Source organism: Patella vulgata, chromosome 7 (assembly GCF_932274485.2).
Source record: "Patella vulgata chromosome 7, xgPatVulg1.2, whole genome shotgun sequence".
Lineage (NCBI taxonomy): Eukaryota > Metazoa > Mollusca > Gastropoda > Patellidae > Patella > Patella vulgata.
In genome coordinates, this window is record NC_065885.2 from 49,787,222 (window position 1) to 49,805,874 (window position 18,653).

Here is an 18,653-nt window from a genome sequence, read left to right on the forward strand (position 1 = left end):
ACGTAACGGTTAATCTCCGCTCACAACGCCATTTAAAATTAAATCAGTCAACGAAATCTTGTTTAAATCCAATCTGAATCCAAGCCATCCGTGGGTCTACAGAGTTGATTTTGTGCTTGTTGTGTAAATAAAGATCTAATTTATAATTTCTATGACATCTGATGCCTAAATAAAGACTTGCAATAATCAGATTTAGCTCTTGCATAATGTATGTTTAACAAATATGAATCAAAATCAATCAGATATTAACTTAAGCCTCCAGACTCCAGAGTGTCCACAAGATTTTTCAAAGTGATCAAGGGCCATAATATAACTCTGGCAGTAATTATTGTAATTTCTTTGTCACATGACCGTAAACACTGTAGCCTATAAATTTAAAGTCAATCCGATATTAACTTTAGCCTTGCTTGTGGACATCGGACAGGGACGACAACAACATTTCAATGTGGGCGTATAAAAATGAATAACAAACACCTTTTAAATTCTATTTTCATACAAAAGGTTTAATATAACAATGGCTCTACTACAACACACTTCTGCATCAATCGAATTGAGAAATTGAATTCCCAAAAGAATAAAAGTAACAAGACATAAGTTAGTCACATTATGTACAGTCTAATGTCTTGGCTGATCTAAAATAGATAAAATAAACAGACCTAAAATCACACAAAATGGCCAACAATTATTTAACATGGTTGAAGACATAATATCACTCTAGTTTATTTACTGTGATTTTTTTTTTCCATTTTTATTTATATTTTTTTTTGAGGGGCTAAGTAATAAAACAGGACTCAGTTTTACTTAGGAAACGGGAATTGTTACTTTTGAAAATGTTAAAAGTAAATAAATAGATATATATATATATATATATACGCTTGAGGTATGTAGCATTCAAAAAAATCAAAATGCAATAGATATCTATGTTATGTAGTATGAACAAAGCAAATAAACACTCCATAACTAAAATGGCCACTGTGAATTATATTATAAGAGAAAAATATTTCCTTATTCTTAGTAAATTATCATTATACCTTATCATAGAATAGTTCACTCAAAAAAATTTAGATTTAATCTACATGTTCCTCTAGAACATATACATGTTTTTATCCATTGAATTTTTTTATCATATAACATAAAATTTCTGATGTGCTGTACAGGTCCTCATAGTCTTAAATTCATATAATACAAAAATAATCAATTCAATATAATGGATATTTTTTAAATACTTAGTATCTAAATTTTAATATTCTTCACAAAATTTACTGCAAGTGTCATAGTAATAAATAGTAAGTTACATTTTGAACCTTTTTTTCAATAATGAGTTACCCCAATAAAATATCTGGATTTCTTGCCTTTGCAGGCCAGTAATTGTATCTACACACAGAAATCATCAGTATATAGTCAACACATTATTTAACAAGAACTAAAAATTACCTCTCAATAGAAGTCAAAACTTTGTGTAACCAGTCATCAATAACTGGATTTGAAATAACTGAGCATATCATTGTCAATGAAATGTGTGAACACTGAACACAGACAACAAGAATTCTGGTTATGAAAAGGTAGGTAACCGAATTACAGTGGGATGAAATATTAGCATTACATTATATTGTGATGTAGATCATACATAGCAATACAACGTTTAATAATATAACAGAAAATATAAAAACAAAGAAAATTCTATTTTTCAACAGTTTGAATAACATATTTTGGCAATTTTTGTGTTAAAATTTATCTGTTTTTAATTAAAAAATATGAATCAAAAATAATCTTTTGTAGACATGTCTATAAAAGTACATGTATTAAAAATTTGGGGGGTGGGGGTGTGGAATTCTGTTATAAGTAGCCCTAACTAGTGCATAATAAACATTTCAGCATATAAACTACACATAGCATAAATACATGTAGATTTAAAAAGACAATTATGGCATGTAAAGGGGTTTTATCTTCTAACCGAATAAATTAATAATATAAGCTTTAACATGATATTTAAAAATTGTTCTTATGATATATATACATACATTATTAATATGTACATTGTACATGTATGCAAGTATAAGATACCCACATATACCCTGGGCTCAAACACACTAAGAAAGGTACATGTATTTCTATAAAAAAAAAACATGTTACACATATTCTAATATATGGGGAAAAAAAGAAATTAAACATCAATGTACAATCAAGTTATGTTTAATATAAATAAAATGAATGATAAAGGGAGGGTTAAATATTCCAAAGATATTATTAAAAGTTGATATAAATTGATGAGTACAACCCACATATATATAAATTAACCAATGTAATATTTACTGTACATACTTTCTGTGTACTTATATACATGTATGATGGTAATAAATGTGAGCTGTTTGGTAGGGGGTGTGGAGTGGGCATATTTACTGCATATATATTAATGCTTTTTATAAACTAGTTGTAAATAAAAATATAATAGGAATTTACACACACAACATTATTAATGCTAATATATTTTCTTAATACTAAATGTTGAGAATTTTAACATACCATAGTTTTACACTTTTAAAACTGATCTACAAAGATTTCATAAACTACAAGATGTACACATAATAATAATAAAAAAAAAAACTAATAAGATCTTTGATTAAATTTCTAGGAAGTTCTATCAAAGAAGAAACATTCTTCTTACATTTTCTATGAGGTATAATATTAGAAATAAAATTCTTCATGTCACCATTTTCTTTTCTCGCCATCTTTAATCATTTATCATCACTATGGTTACACAATGGTGGTTATCACATCATAATGCTGTTGTACTGCCTTTTGTCTTAAGTCATTCCTTTTATATTCTCATATATTATTAAATTTAAAAACACAAAATGTCACACTTCATTTCTTTTTTTGATAATTACTCTTCTGAGCAGTGCTTTGGCAAAATGATGTTTTAAACATTTCTAATATTTTTTTTATATATGCTAAAGCATGAAGGATAAGGGAAGGAGCTGATCTAAATTGCGTATTAAAATAAAATTGTGAATGCTAACCCCCTAAAAAATAATAGTAAGGGGCTAAAAGCTTTTGAAGGTATTTCCCAGGAATGGTGCCTGGCTTTGTGGCAAATCTGAGCAAATGTATGGAAATCAAATGACTTTTAAAATACCGGTATGTAATCGAATAAAACCTGGCTACTCTATATAATAAAAAAATTGGTTGGAAAGCAATGAAAGACATGGGGATGACAATAAAATAAAACGTACAGCATAAAAATGTTGTGTGTTGAACATTTCAAACACATGCAAACTTAGGAGAGAAACTTAAAAATAAAATATCTGTGAACATAAAAACTATTTGTGGACATGGTGGCCATAAAAAGCGGAACTTAATGTGTAGTTTGTGAACATTTTTCTAGTGGCTTTTACAAATTAATAACTAAAATTGTGTACATGTAAAACTTACTAAAACATTCATTTCACTCATAATTAAACATTTCTAATAAAAATAATACTTTTAATACTTACTTTACTTAGCAAATTCCTTGTATAATGTCATTATAATCAACAATTACAATGTTTGACTGTTTCCAACACAACAGATATAACATCTTTCAGAAAATCGGATTTCCAGAATTTTATCTTATTATTGTTCCAACTAACAGTTGTAAAGGATTTATCATGGTAAAGATTTGGATATTTTATGTACACAACTGTCTGTTGCATGGGGCAAATAATAATCCCAAACTAAGATATTTCAAATATTTAGCACAGGATGAAACAAAGAGTAATGGCCACCATGAAACAAAATGCCCTTTGTATTCCATTAGTATATACGTATTTTTTGCTGTTCTTTTTAATCAAGTTCCAAATTGAAAATCATTTATTTGATAATAAATAAAGACTTACATACATGTATATGGGTGCCAATAAATAGTGTTCACAAAATCATTGGTCCCTGAGATAAAGTTTACACCAATGTTTGCGAACATGAAGGCCGACTTTTTACAGCTTCTGTATATATATATATAAACTATATAATAAATATTATTAGGGTATGTATTTGCCAAAACCTAACATTCTATACTTATATCAATTTTTATAAATTAATGAGGACTGAGATCTTGTTGTGTATGATTTGGCATGCTTTTACAGTAGTTTATAGCATCTGTTTAAATAATAACCTAATCAAATTAAATCTGTGGTTGTTTTTTTTTTATTGTTATTAAATAGACTATATTATGATGTTATCTATTAACAGTTTATTACAATAAATATACAAGTAAAATGGCCAATATTACATACATTTAAATGGTTTTCTAACATTCAACTTGGAACTTAAATGATATGACCTCAAGAATAAAACATAAAGTAAAAATAAAAGTTTAAATTTCTATCAGCAGTCTTGCGACTAAATTCTAGATCATTCGTGCCGCTGCTTTTTATATTCTATAACATTAATAATACGACACGCAAATTTTAACACTGGGATGACAAGAATGTTTACAGAAAACAAAAGAAAATCCCATCTTTTTATAAATAAAGGACCCAGACAATATAGATGTGTTGAAATAACGTATGAAAAGTTAGCTACTCTAACACACCCACTTGTCTTTTATAACATATATATGGGAATTTCAATTTTGGAAAGTGCTAAGTGCATGTTTTTCATTATTCATCCGCATATGGGATGCTCTCACTTCGTCCAAACCATGGGGAGGAGGGGGATTCATCCACTTCAGGAGAACTGGCTAGAATGGGTTTTTTTGCGATGCCCGACCGTTGAGCCTGCAGCGATTGTAGACTAATAACGGAAGGTCGACTACGCTTGTCATAGCTGTCCATATGAGTGGAATCTAAATCCATTTGGAAAGCATTTACAACACGGATCTGAAAACAAAAAGAAAAGCCAAAAATTAAAAAGGAGCCAATGGCGTGTAAAGGCAGTGTAAAAATGTGAATATATGAAAAATAAAAAAGTAAGCATGCAAATAAAAAAAAATGAAAAAAAAAAATAAGTAAACCAATTTATTAATAAAGCAACATGCAGTCTAAGTGATAGAAAAAGCCATGCACACTAAAAGCAGCACTCAAGTTTGTTAGTAGCCATTTATTTCAATCTGAAACATAAACTAATTAATAATTAGATTTAGTTAAAATTGGAATATTCTAGTAGATTAATAATCATCTGCTCAGACTTATACCATAAATATATTTAATATGGTACAATAAGAATAGTAATAATACATAAAAACCGAGTTCAATTAACCCAGTTTAATCATTGAGTTTACATTTATTTGAATAAAGTAAAAAAAAAATATTTGTGAAGTCATATGAAAGTACGAATACAAAATATTCATTTGAACAGGTCTGATTTCACTCCCTAGATATATAATTAGCTATCCAGGTATATGCAGTAAAAGCCTTTATGAATTCCTTTCATTTGCTTAAGGTAAACCAACACCAGAAAAAATAGATTTTATACTCACAAACTGACTTTCAGTCACATATTTGTTTAGAATATTAAATTTACAAGGCAATTGGATATATAAAAGTACATTCAAGAAGCCTATGAATAATGAAGCTTTCTTGTTGACATTAGGAGAACAAGGCACTAAGCATCTCTTCCTTAATAAATTGCATTTGAAGTCACGACTTAGTTTAGCAGTTGCCATTAGCTTCCTAATCCTACTTGCTTATCATTCATTATAGGTTGGAAACAAGAAATAAAGCAATAAGCATTACTCTTCTATTTAAGTTATTGAAATCGCAGATAAAGAATAAAGAACATCACAATAACTGTCATTCCATAGAAGAGTTCTCTAATAATTCCAATTTTTATGATTTGACCCGGTCATTTATCAAATGATGAATGCACATATCAAACTCTTTTTCTAGATCTGGTATAACTTGTCATAAAGTCTTCATTTGACAGAAATACAGATCACTCATGCAATATTGACGATATCTTACATCCCACGCCCCTTCCCTCCCATCCAGCTCTTCTGACTTGGAAAAAAAACAAACAACTCAAGATGACAGATTCTCTGCATTTATTCATAAAAACCATACTGGCAAAACACAGATTCATTTAAATGAACAAAATCAAAGACTGTTGAACGTGAAAAAAAAAAGTTAAAATATCAAAATCTGATGAAAAAAAATCTGATTTAATCATAATGGCTGACTTCTACTTATATGGAGTATAAAATAACCTGTCGATCGAGTTCGATTACTATATTCATTAACCTTAGCTATTTCTAAAACATCAGATTTTCTTCTGAAACTTAAAACAAAGTTTCTCATAGATTTTGTTGAAAAAATATGATTATAGTGTCTAATTGATTTTTTTGGAGTGTAATGTAAAATACGCTATACTTAGTATCTACAGGAAAAAGCAGTTTAACCGAATAACAATGACAGTAATATTTGCAAAATAAGATGAAAAAAAATAAAATTCATTAAAATACTAAGAAGAATGAGCAAATGTGACTATAGGTATTGAAGTGATCTTATGAACAATGTGTGGAAAAAAGCTAAAAGCTGTAAAAACTATAGTACAAATCTACCTCTACATGAATATCACTTAATCATCTACATGTCATAGTAAAATACATTATTAGTAATCATTAACAATAATTTATATTTTGTCATTATATAATTCATATTTCATCATTATATAATTCATATTTCATCATTATATAATTCATATTTCATCATTATATAATTCATATTTCATCATTATATAATTCAATTTACTACAAAATCATACACATTACATAATCATAGGCCTGTCTAATATAATGCACCTCCCTCCATTAAAAAATATTTTATTACATTAAACAATTTATTTTCATAATATGGTGTTTTCTGAAAAATATTTTTCGTAATTCATAAAGTTATTCGATTTTCTACTTTAACTTTGATTTTAATGCATGTATATTTTGTATATATTCAAACTTCGATACACGTGTGTTAAAATTTGATTTTGATAAAACACTTAAGTAAAAATTTAGATGTGCATGATTATAGATTCCCAAAACACTAGATACGATTATTTCTTTCTTAAAACTACTGGATAATAACTTTTTTTCAAGAGTCATAATTTTTTATATTTAGGAAACAATTATACGCTATTTAACAAACATGTATTTACAAACTCTTATTCAAATAATTTAACCATATTGATGGCTGGATTGTCATAACATAATCTCGAAAACAGCTGACCCTCTTACTTTTCTGGTCTTAGTTTCAAAACTCTTAAAAGTGGCCCACAGGGACAGTCACCGTGGAACTAAGAAGCAGACAACGTCTCAAGTGACAGACTGAGCATAATAATAAGAGCACAATTTAACATAGACATGTCATCTTTTCTAAAACAATAAATGTTTACACTGTTGAACTGACACAAACCCTTTATCCTTGAAGATTTATATATCCAATTAAACCTGAAGTACGAATCTTTATTTAGTATGAAAGAGACTATATGCTTGATTACAAAAAGAACATTTTCTATAAAATGCGATTCTAGTAAATACTAGAAAATGAAATTATATAGAAACAATAACTGATAAAAGTTAGTATTGTACATGGATACTGATTATTGTACTTGAGTATTAATCAATTCACAGCACACTAGTTCTCATTGTCATAATTTTTTTTTTTTAAAAATCCTAAAAGTAATGATTTTTGATTTTTTCTTCTAGATTAATATTAATTTAAATAAAACATTTACATAAATGCAAAATTCATATTAATTTCATATTCAATAATTTTCAATTATGTTCATCCTTTTCAAGGAAAATTTTCAATTTGAAACATACCAACGCCTGTTTGACATGAATATTGTAAGTTTGACGAGAGGTGTTATTTTTACGACAAGGATGAAATAAATAGCATGGAATGATAAGTCTGTGGAATATATATCTTGATGTAAAAAGGAATGCCTCTGGGTTAATGTTACATTAGACTACTTTTACTTACAGTAAACAAAAATACAAGAATGAAGTGTTAGAAAAACTGTACTAGATTGCTTCAACAGATTGCTTTTCACAATATAAATTACACCATTCAACATTTAATAGGAATTTATAGAGGATCTTTTATATTTTCTGGTTTTCTCTATGAATATTTCTCTAGTTGTGTTACATTTTCTACTGCCATTTGTTTTGTCTATGTTTTCATGTGCAGTTCTCCTGCAGTGAGTATTCCAAAATAATTTTGTAAAATAATGTTTGATTATCATTTCATGAAGATCTGCATAGAATTTGTAATCTATACCCCCAACCCAAACACTTAAAGTGATTAATATGTGGAGTGTATGAGCGTTATAAAAGTAATCTACCATGTGAAGTAATTACAGCAGTACCATGTGAAATCATCATAATGAATTGATAGCATGCAGTGTATTGAATACAACCACTTCATCAAAAGAAAAAGGCAGCAATCTGTTGAAGCAAGCTAGTGATAACAGCCATATATTTAAAACTAGACCTATTTCACACTATATAAATGTACATTAAAGGGGGTTAAAAACAACAGTCTTAGTCCATGTCACAAGATAATCCTATAAACCAATGAAAATCACTGATACATGGTCATGCATTATCGTAAGTCATGCACTTATTGGCTTATCATGAAAAAAGTTACATCGTTTGGCTAATCAGAGATTATTTAATTTAAATAAATTAGAGAGGTGTTTCTGAGTTTTCTTTGTTTATATGAACAGCACCATCATTGGAATCTTGAACAAAGGAAGATGAAACTGCATATTTTTTAGCTCGATAGCTTTGCAGAGAGTGAAGGCTATGGACTGAAGATAAACTACGACTGTCATAACGGGAATCTATGCTCATGCGGAAAGCGTTTACTACACGTATCTGAAAACAAACAGAAAAGAAAAAAATATTGAGAAAAAATTAATTAGCACAATCAGACATGTATTAGGTTTCTGGCTTTGGTTAGATTTCTAAAAAAAAAAAAGAATAAAAAAAACAAAACAAAACTAAAAGATAAAATAAAAGAACACAAAAACTCAATAAAAAGGAACAACAATAAAACATGAACAAAATGGACGTAAATTTGGTTGATCTTGATTACAAAATCTAATAGTCTTTCATTAAATGATTTTTACTTTTTAGCACTGGGTAAAATATACACATTAATTTATATACACATAACTAACAGAATACAAAACACGTAGACAGATGTGGAAAATGTCTTTTCAAGTTTGGTATCCAGATTTCTATTTATCATTTAGTACGGTCCATTCAGTTAAACGGTGGTGAAGATCAACCAGAAACCACAGGTAGTAGTTGGTTGGTTCAGGTGTTTATATACATCATATATATCTCCTTTATCAAATGACAAAGGTTACATCTGCTGATCATCATTTACAATTTTCAGATAATATCTAATTTTTCGAAGCTTAATCCACATTAAACGTACTCAAATTGTTTATTCAACATTTGTTTAAAGATACATTATGTAAGATTTAGATAAAGAACTAGCCATTCTTGCTATAATAGTTCGAAAGTAGATGATGTAAAATGAATAATTTGAAAATTTCATTCAGATTACTCTATTGCAAGCGAAGATATTAGCCTTTGAAGGTTTGACAGACGTGTGCAATAATTTCAATCACCGTACTGGTTGATTGAAGCTAAGTCTCGGTCCTCCATATTTGATTAAATCAAAGTATCGCTGAACCATTCTAATCTATTTAATATCGGAGAAATCTGATGCCATCGAGAGTTGATTAAGGCCTGGATCAGTTAATTAATGCTTTAGAAAACATTTCAGGCCTAAAGAAAGACCTGCAATAGGCAGATTTAGCTCTTGCATAATGCATGTTTAAGAAAACAAAATCAAAATATCAATGATAGATAATCTCTCAGCTTGGATTCAATCAGATTACATGGAGGTCCATCGAAAAAATATAACAGCAAAGATTATAGGTGGCACTGGCTGGTTTTCAACAGATTATCCTTTTCACATTGTTTGTCTATGAAGCCGAGTGTTAACAAGTTTTCAATTCACCATATCTTTGTAATTACTGAATGGACTAATATTCATTTCAGAGATTCACCTTTCAGAATATTATAATTTGCATGGGATTAAAAAAAAAACTCAAATGACCATACTGTAATTATCAGATCTACAGCAGATCTCATGATACAAATGTGTCGCAGGATTTTTCTTAATTTTTGATGGTACCATTTTTAAATTCTACTTTAAAATTTAAAAGATGTTTTGGCCATTTACCACACCCTTAAAATAAATATACTGGACATGATCATTCCAAACGTAATATTACCACTAACAAAAAAAAAAAAAAAAAAATGTGATACACTATTTACATATATATATATATTTAACTATGTGATGACATCATTGAGATGCACGAGGAAGCCACAATAAAGGAAGCATATGTGACTGTTCTTGTGGGGATCGTATTGACTATCTAATCAACAACAATCCTAAGGGGGGAGTAACCAGGAAAAGCATGTTATACTCTTAATTAAAGCCCAATGGATCGATATTACCCTAAACGTATGTGGTATATGTAGATCTAATAATTTATTTAAATCCTTTCGAATATCCTGATCAGTAAACGTCTACTTCAAATTAAATTTCAACAGTTTTGACAAATTGACTTTAAACTACACAGAATGGTCAAATTTAGGATTTTTAAAGCAGCTGCCGCACAAAATAATCTTAATTTACAAAAACTATACAGAATTCGATTCTCAATTACATTCAGTGAATTCTATTCACTTAATCACTTGTGATACTTCATATTCAGGCTGTCTAAAGTTAATTATTCTTGTCACCTAGGTACTCTTTGTAATAATAAGCGGAACCCTATAAACATATGGTTTTGCCTGTTCTTCAATCAATAATTTGGTCAATGTAGGTGCAAAAATGACCCCCATAATATCAGAATTTTGGGTTCAAAGGATTTAGAAAGTAAGACACAAACTTTTGACAACTATCACAAAGTGATTGTTTTCCTAACCAGAAACACTATATTTCATAGGATATTTTAATAAGTTTTTACCCAATATTTAGCACCCGAACTATGAAATTTAACCCATTATTATCTAAAAAGTTTCTTACAAAATGATTTTATATAAGTGCTACTATTTATGTACATGTATGAAACTACATGTAGAAACTATATTTTCTCCTTGCATATATTGAACACTATCTAGTATATAATTAACACACTCATTTTATATATAAATACAAACATTATTAACCTACATTTACACACACTCATTACATGGTATCATACACACATATACTTACTTACTATACAAAACATCACAGATTATCAATTAACCTAGAATTGTTGATACTTAACATTTAATTCCATTCCCCCTTTTTCAATATCTTTTTCCAAATCTTAAGATACATAATTTCTTAGCTAATTATTCTGCTCAAAATGTTCACATATATAAATGTTGTTTAAATTTTTGATTCTTTAAAATGCTTGGGGATGGGAGATGGCAACAATTACTATTTAACCTAATTTGATGTTCAGAATCAGGGATTCCCAACCTTTTCTGTCCTGTTAGCAAGTTTTTGAAAATAAATTTTCCTTCCTGCATCTTTTGTTAACCATATTAAAATAACAGACTAAGGGCAAATTTTAAAATACTAGTTTTTTTTTTAAACAATATTATTTCAAGTCATAACAATAACACATTTTTTCTTTCTTTTTTTTTCTTTAGTAAATTTACCCCCTGGGTTATTAAAATTTACCCCTGGTTGGGAACCCTTGTTGAAAATCATAAAGTATCTACTACCAATGTTCATAAAGACATCTATTCAGTTTAATCAAAAATACCACTTGGGAAACAATTCAAAAACTATAACAACATTGTCCATATATTCGTCCTCAGGAACGTCAATGAAATATTCGACAATTCTATATTATAATATATACATATTATATAGATATAAAACACTTTCTCTTTAAACCCTTCAACATATAATATAGAGCTTTTATTCCACTCATGTACTGGGAAGATATCAATTTCACAATAACAAGTTTATAACAATAAAAACAGTTAATAAAGAAAAGGTTTTAAATGGCAGTTTCCGTGTGACTAGATGACGATATATCAGAGTGACTAAGAGTTTTTTGTGGAGATGACTTGTGAGCCTTATTTGTTTGAGCCATGACAGGGGATGGCTGTTTGGTGACAAGGGGAACATTTTCATACGACTGACTTTTAATTCTAAATACAATGTCTGTTGGTGCTATATGATATTCTGGAGAATGAGGTGAAGTTTGTTCCGAAACTGAGGTACGCAAAAATCTATCATGGTTGGAGAAGGCATTTCCGTCCTCCCCGATATTCCGCGGACCATGGTGACTCCGCGAACTCCGGATACTGTGTAAACTGTGAAAACTGTGAACACTTCTCTTGTCTTCTAAATCTTCCAATGTACTTTTAAAAGCCCTTACCACCCGCAGCTGAAGATGGAAGATATATATATTGTATGGCATTATAAACGCCCAATCTAATAACCTAATACAGTTTACAATGAACAAACGTGGACATTGATTTCTGAAAGAAACTCATAACAAATATTTAAAGTGAAGACTTTGTCTGAAATACAATACATGTTCATTTTCTATGACATTTTTTTAAAGGATATAACTTTTGAATGAAAGTAGCAAAATGTTAGTGTTCTATATAATACGGCTTCATCTACATTTTCACACACAGAAAATAAACACAAAGAAGAAGAAAAATAATTCATTTGGACATCTACTGGATTAGTTAATATAATGATCACACAGTTTAGCCAAAAAAGAGAAAATATTATTTTGTAGATGATATTCATGCCGTAAACGTTTTCTTTGTAAAATTTTTGTTGTAATTTATTTAAACTACCATGCTTAACTACTGTAACATAAATTAAGTTATACAAAATGTCACTGGTCAAATATTGCAAATAAATGTACATTCATTTAAAGTGTCAGTCTCCGGAATTGAAAATCAAAAATTCAAAATCCTTCAACTTTAAACAACATTTAATCAAATGCATCTCTGAATTCAACTGACAAAAATATTTCCTCGATGACTAAATCAAGGAATTGTTTTGTTTAGAGAGAGTGTCACTTTAAGCACAAAGCTATGAAAACTGAACAATTTACCAGTAACATTATGTTAACCAATTTATGACAGTCTAATCTATTGAAAATTAGAATTAAAAACTGGAAAAGAGTCACTTCTGTATGTTTTATGAATCATAATAATTATATGAACTTGTCATGCCAGCAGTAATATTTGAAATATTGAACCCAATCTGCAAATAAACTTCAGAAATAAAACCAAAACAAAACAGCGAAGGAAGCACATACTAAATAAGTTTCTACAAATCAAGTTGATAGTGGAAGTCTATAGACCATCAACAGAAATTGGAATATTTTTTTTTTAATCACCGAAAAAAAGGCCCAAAAATAAAATCGAATATATATGATATAGAAACAACATCTATAGATATATTTTTATATATATATTATACATAATATAAGACATGTAGAAAATATAAGCCGCAATATGTAATCTGACATAATACACTTAACTTACTAGTTCCCTTTAGTCATAAACAATTGCGCTCTTTCAAAGACAAGATCTGCCAAATCAACTAAATAGACATAATGTTTTTAATATATTTGCCAAGAAAACATCTTTGTTTTGTTTCTGACTGAAGACAAGGAGAAAACAAAGGGGAGAAAAGCTTACCTGCTGTTGCAGACGTGTCAGACCTCTAACCCATAATATTTGTCCACGGCGATCATCATTAGCAATATCTCCATCTATCAAATCTTCATGATGATGTTCTTCTTCATCTTTCATACATGGACATTTAATAACAGGCAGTCTATGTGTTGGTATACATGTTACTATCTGTAATCATTTAATATTGACTATAATTCTTACCATGTTATACTTCATCTTTTATTTTTAGCTCATCTCTTTTTAAATTTATCAATGTCCATCAAAATTTTTACCATAGTTTTAACACTGAAGGGGAGCACTAAAGCTCAGCTCAATTACAGACTATTCAATGTGTTTACATGAATGTGTTTTTAGCCAATCACATTAGTCAATAATAGTTTGTTCCAATAAGAAATGAAAACTAATAAGAATGAAGAATTATACTGTAGTTAAGTTAAATTACTGGTGACATTTTTAATCTCTTCAAATTTTCTTCATTAGTTTCAAAACATATTTCTGTTTCATATGACGACATAATGAAATTACGATATTATCCTTGTAGTTGTCATAACTGGCTGCCATTGAGAACATTAACTTGAAAATGTCATTGTTGCGCTTATTGGACATCATCCTTTACGGTAAACACAAATACTTTTGGGTAACATTTACAGTACATCATATATATATATATCGCGGTGAAAACGTTAGCATCAAAATGTAGTTTAATTTTGCCATCTTTAATTCCAATTATATATATATTATATATATATAAAACAAAATTCATTTCACCCATCTCATTCTATCCTTCATTTTTTACCCCGATAGAAGAAAATCAATCCTACCTGAGCCCACAGCAGTGTTCCTACACCTAAGAATATACACCAAAACCATTGTTCTAATGTTAATCCTTTAGTATGGAAGGCAATACCACCAAACTGTACTATAATAATCTACAAGAAATATAAACAGAGAAATCAGTGTCATAGCAAATTCTCCATACTAAATATCTTCAGCATTATTTGACAAGTATGTTTATCACTGATTATATAATGCTATAGGCCAAGAGTTATACATTGTTCCTTAATATATAAATAGATCACAGGGAACAATGCTTACATCAAGCATAGATCCTTTCTATATTACAAATACTGTCATTTCATTGTTTCTGTCAGTTCCATAACAAATAGTGATATCAATGAATCCTATTGCACTTAGTTTATGTCCATTACTGTAACAAACCTGAGATATCATTGTTCCTATCCATATTACAACAAATACTGGATTACGTTGTAGTCCTATTACAACATTACGTTGACCATGTATTTTTCTTGCATTAACTTCATTAAATAATGTCATCATAACAAAAGAGTTAAAAATAATGGTAAAATGTTGTGTTGATGGAGCATGAACAGATGTGTTGATTTTTCCATCATCAATTTGAAATAATTCAGGACCTAAATAAAATATAAATAACACATTGTTTACATTTTATTTCAAGAACTAGATCTGATAGAAGCAAATAATGAAAATATTGAAATTTTCAGAAACATTAAATGATTTTACTTAACAATTCACCAGTTAATTGCCAGACAACTTAAAGTATGGCTACAAAATTGATGGTAGAGTAGCAAATATGGCTTTTCAAATAACTATATATTTGACTGTGACTAAATTAGACTCTTTTTTGAGATACAGGTTAAAATATGTAGTTATGCAAGAGCTAAATCTGCCTATTGCAGTTCTTTCTTTAGGCCTGAAATGTTATCTAAATTATTACTTAGACATTAATTAACTTATCCAGCCCATAATCAACTTTTGATGCCATCGCTAGCCTGCGATATATTTAGCGGACTAGAATACATTTTTTGAAAAAAAAATAAAAATAAAAATAGATAATCGAGAATTTAGTAACAATGATCGAGGCTAGCCTAAAATTCAAAATCTAATATCTCGGTTCAGAGTGGAGCAATTTGAAATTTTCAGCATATTTTATTTACGTTATCTAATTTTTAACTATTATAGTGAGAACAGCCAGCTCTTTATCTAATCTCCCATTATGCCCATTTAATAAAATAAATAAATATATTGGAGATTCAAGCATATCTATCTTCAGATGACTTTATATTTATTTCCCACCCAAAGGCTTCGGTAAAAGAACACTGTTTTTGTCTTCTATAATATGGAGCTTTGTTCTGTTAATTTTTCTGGATTCTATGTTCTGGCCAATCCAAGGGTCAAGTTAGAAAGACAAAAGATTTCTTTTTATTTTACTTACCAGCAAACAACAAAACAAAGATAACAACAAGTTGATATATGGCACCACCTAAAATATTTTTCCACATTGTACTAGATATGAGAGCTGTGGTACGACCATATGGTTTTCTTTCCAACAGTTCTGCACTTGGGAGTTCAGTAGCCAGGGCAAGAGAAGCTAGGGTATCCATAATTAAGTTTACCCATAACATCTGAATAGCTTTCAGAGGGCTGTCCTGTTAAAATTAAAACATTTCTTTCATTACTTATTACACACTTCCCTTCAAACTACCAATTACCAGATTCATTAACCCAAGTTGTAAATATTTGATTGTGCAACCATTTTATGGTCAATCTTTGAATTCATATTTAAGTTACAGGTGGTTTTATAAAGGCTTGCAAACAGCAAGGATTATTTGTCCCAAACAGTCTAATTTCTTATCAGTAGCAATCTGTTGGATAAACTATACAGATATCTAGTCATTAACAGTATTGTCAGGAATTATTGTGCACATTTATTCTTCATCATCTTCCTTCATGGTTACACGGCGATGTTTATTTAAAACTAAAAATAGTGGCCCCCCATTAAAGACAAAAAGAAACAGACTGTGATATAAAATACATGAGTATGATTAAAATCTAGACTTACATTAATAATACAAGCACCGAAGAATGCAACCAATACAGCTACTACATTGACCGTTAACTGAAACTGTAAGAATTTAGCAATACTGTCGTAGACATTTCTTCCCCACATTACAGCTTTAACAATACTAGTAAAGTTATCATCAGTTAAAATAATATCCGATGCTTCTTTAGCCACATCTGTTCCAGATATACCCTGTTAAAATACAAACCAAAATAATAACAGAATATCTAAATAAATATATGAAATGAAATGAAATGGGGTTTAATGTCCAACTGTTTTGCTCCGAAGAATGGCATATGCCATACAGTGTGCTATGAGGGAAATTTTGCCCGAACAGTGGCACTACGGCCTACTCTTATATCGAATTCCAACTGTCAAGGGATCTTTTACGTGCATGCCAATGTGTACACAGGGCCTCGTTTTTTTTGTCCCATCTGAACGACTAGAAAGCTGTCCTTGTCAGGCCCTCCGTCCTGCATCACTGACAAGGGAGAACAAAAATAAATATATATGGATTCTCTTTTCACAATAAAATTACACATTGACTTTATATAATAAAAAATTGTCACAGAACAAAAATTAGAATCTTGATAGCATGACTTATTTTGATATGTTCTCATTTAATATTTTGGGATGTTTCCACAGCCGAAGATTATGTGATTATGTGATCTATTGAAAGAAACATTTTCCAGCTGAGAGTGATTCTTTCACCAGTGAGAAGTGAGAATAACCTTTAGCAATCAAACAGATTGAACAAACAGGTGGATTTTAAAGACCATAATCCGGATCAATCCAAAATATACACAGATAATCAAAGTTTCAACAAATACATACCATAGCAAATCCAACATCAGCTTTTTTCAGAGCAGGTCCATCATTAGTACCATCACCAGTAACAGCAACTACCTCTCTATTAGATGTTATTTTACTGTCAATAATTCCTTTTACTAGTATGTATTTATCCTGGGGAGATGATCGGGCTAATACACGTAATCTGGGCCATACATCATCTAATAACTCTTGTCGTACCTACAAATTCAATAAAACATTAATATTAGTGTATTTCAGTTGTGTACTATCAACAGTTGTTTATCATTCTAGCCCTATTCTACTGTCACTGGCAACAATTAAAACTCTTCTCACCTATCAACAGGTGTACAATTTTTAAAATAATTCTTTCTAAATGTCTTATGTTGCCTTTTCAAACTCAATATGTAATATATAAATTCATTTTTGTACAATTTATGTTGATGTTCCCTATTGATTTTTATATTTTACAGGCATTAATGTCATTGTAAAACCACCGAGTAGTTACACGAGCTCGAGTGTGTGTGCTTTACAAATGTATTAAATTATTATTATAATTCCATATAGCCATACTTCGCCTGATGATGGATCTCGGATCAAACGGTTAAATTCTTTTCCTTCTAAAACCAAGAAATCTTCACCAGGTTTTAATATACCACATTTGGTAGCAATAGACCTAGCTGTGTTTACATTATCACCTGTTACCATTCGTACACAAATACCAGCTGCCTTACATTTCTTAATAGCTTGTGGTACCTTTAATAAGAAACGAAATATGCCAAGATGATAATGATTTTCAAATCAACAGGTGTACCTACTTACTATAATTAACTCAGATCTGTAGGTTAGTACTTTTCTCAGTATTTATTTCAAGCATAGATAATACAGTCATCCGAGTCATTCTTATATTTTGAAGAGTTGCCTCCCCTTAGACCACAAGCCACTGTTATGATTCAAACATTGCAGAATTACATGTCTAACTAAAAATGTGTGAATTAATTAATAAAAATTAATAAAAAGTACCTGAAGCCCAATGTGTAAAACACAAAATTTCAGTTATTTTGGGAATAAAATAATTGTTGGGAATTTTGCCAGGCTACAGCTTTAACAGTGTTATACATGTATTGTGTATCATAACAGTTGCATTTCTAAGTAAAATGTGTCATGCCACTAAGTGTAAGTGTCCATAACACTGGAAAAACTTATCAATGTAACAGAAAGCATCTGAAGAGTACTACC

At 29.6% G+C, this 18,653-nt stretch overlaps 1 protein-coding gene across 8 annotated transcripts in view; it reads right to left on the reverse strand.

The window, feature by feature from the left end:
- Nucleotides 1-482: 482 nt before the first annotated feature.
- Nucleotides 483-18,653, reverse strand: part of LOC126826646 (plasma membrane calcium-transporting ATPase 2) — a 119,648-nt gene continuing 101,477 nt past the window's right edge. For 7 of the 8 annotated variants that reach the window (XM_050555620.1, XM_050555619.1, XM_050555612.2 and 4 more), the window contains 8 exons: nucleotides 17,988-18,170; nucleotides 17,442-17,636; nucleotides 16,608-16,799; nucleotides 15,981-16,194; nucleotides 14,945-15,159; nucleotides 14,548-14,655; nucleotides 13,730-13,894; nucleotides 483-4,856 (listed from right to left, as the gene is read on the reverse strand). In XM_050555620.1, the coding sequence (XP_050411577.1) occupies nucleotides 4,638-4,856; nucleotides 13,730-13,894; nucleotides 14,548-14,655; nucleotides 14,945-15,159; nucleotides 15,981-16,194; nucleotides 16,608-16,799; nucleotides 17,442-17,636; nucleotides 17,988-18,170 (1,491 nt within the window). In that variant the 3' untranslated portion in view covers nucleotides 483-4,637. Of the gene's footprint in view, nucleotides 4,857-6,004; nucleotides 8,846-13,729; nucleotides 13,895-14,547; nucleotides 14,656-14,944; nucleotides 15,160-15,980; nucleotides 16,195-16,607; nucleotides 16,800-17,441; nucleotides 17,637-17,987; nucleotides 18,171-18,653 lie in introns of those variants that run through there. The other variant, XM_050555618.2, reaches the window with a different exon arrangement.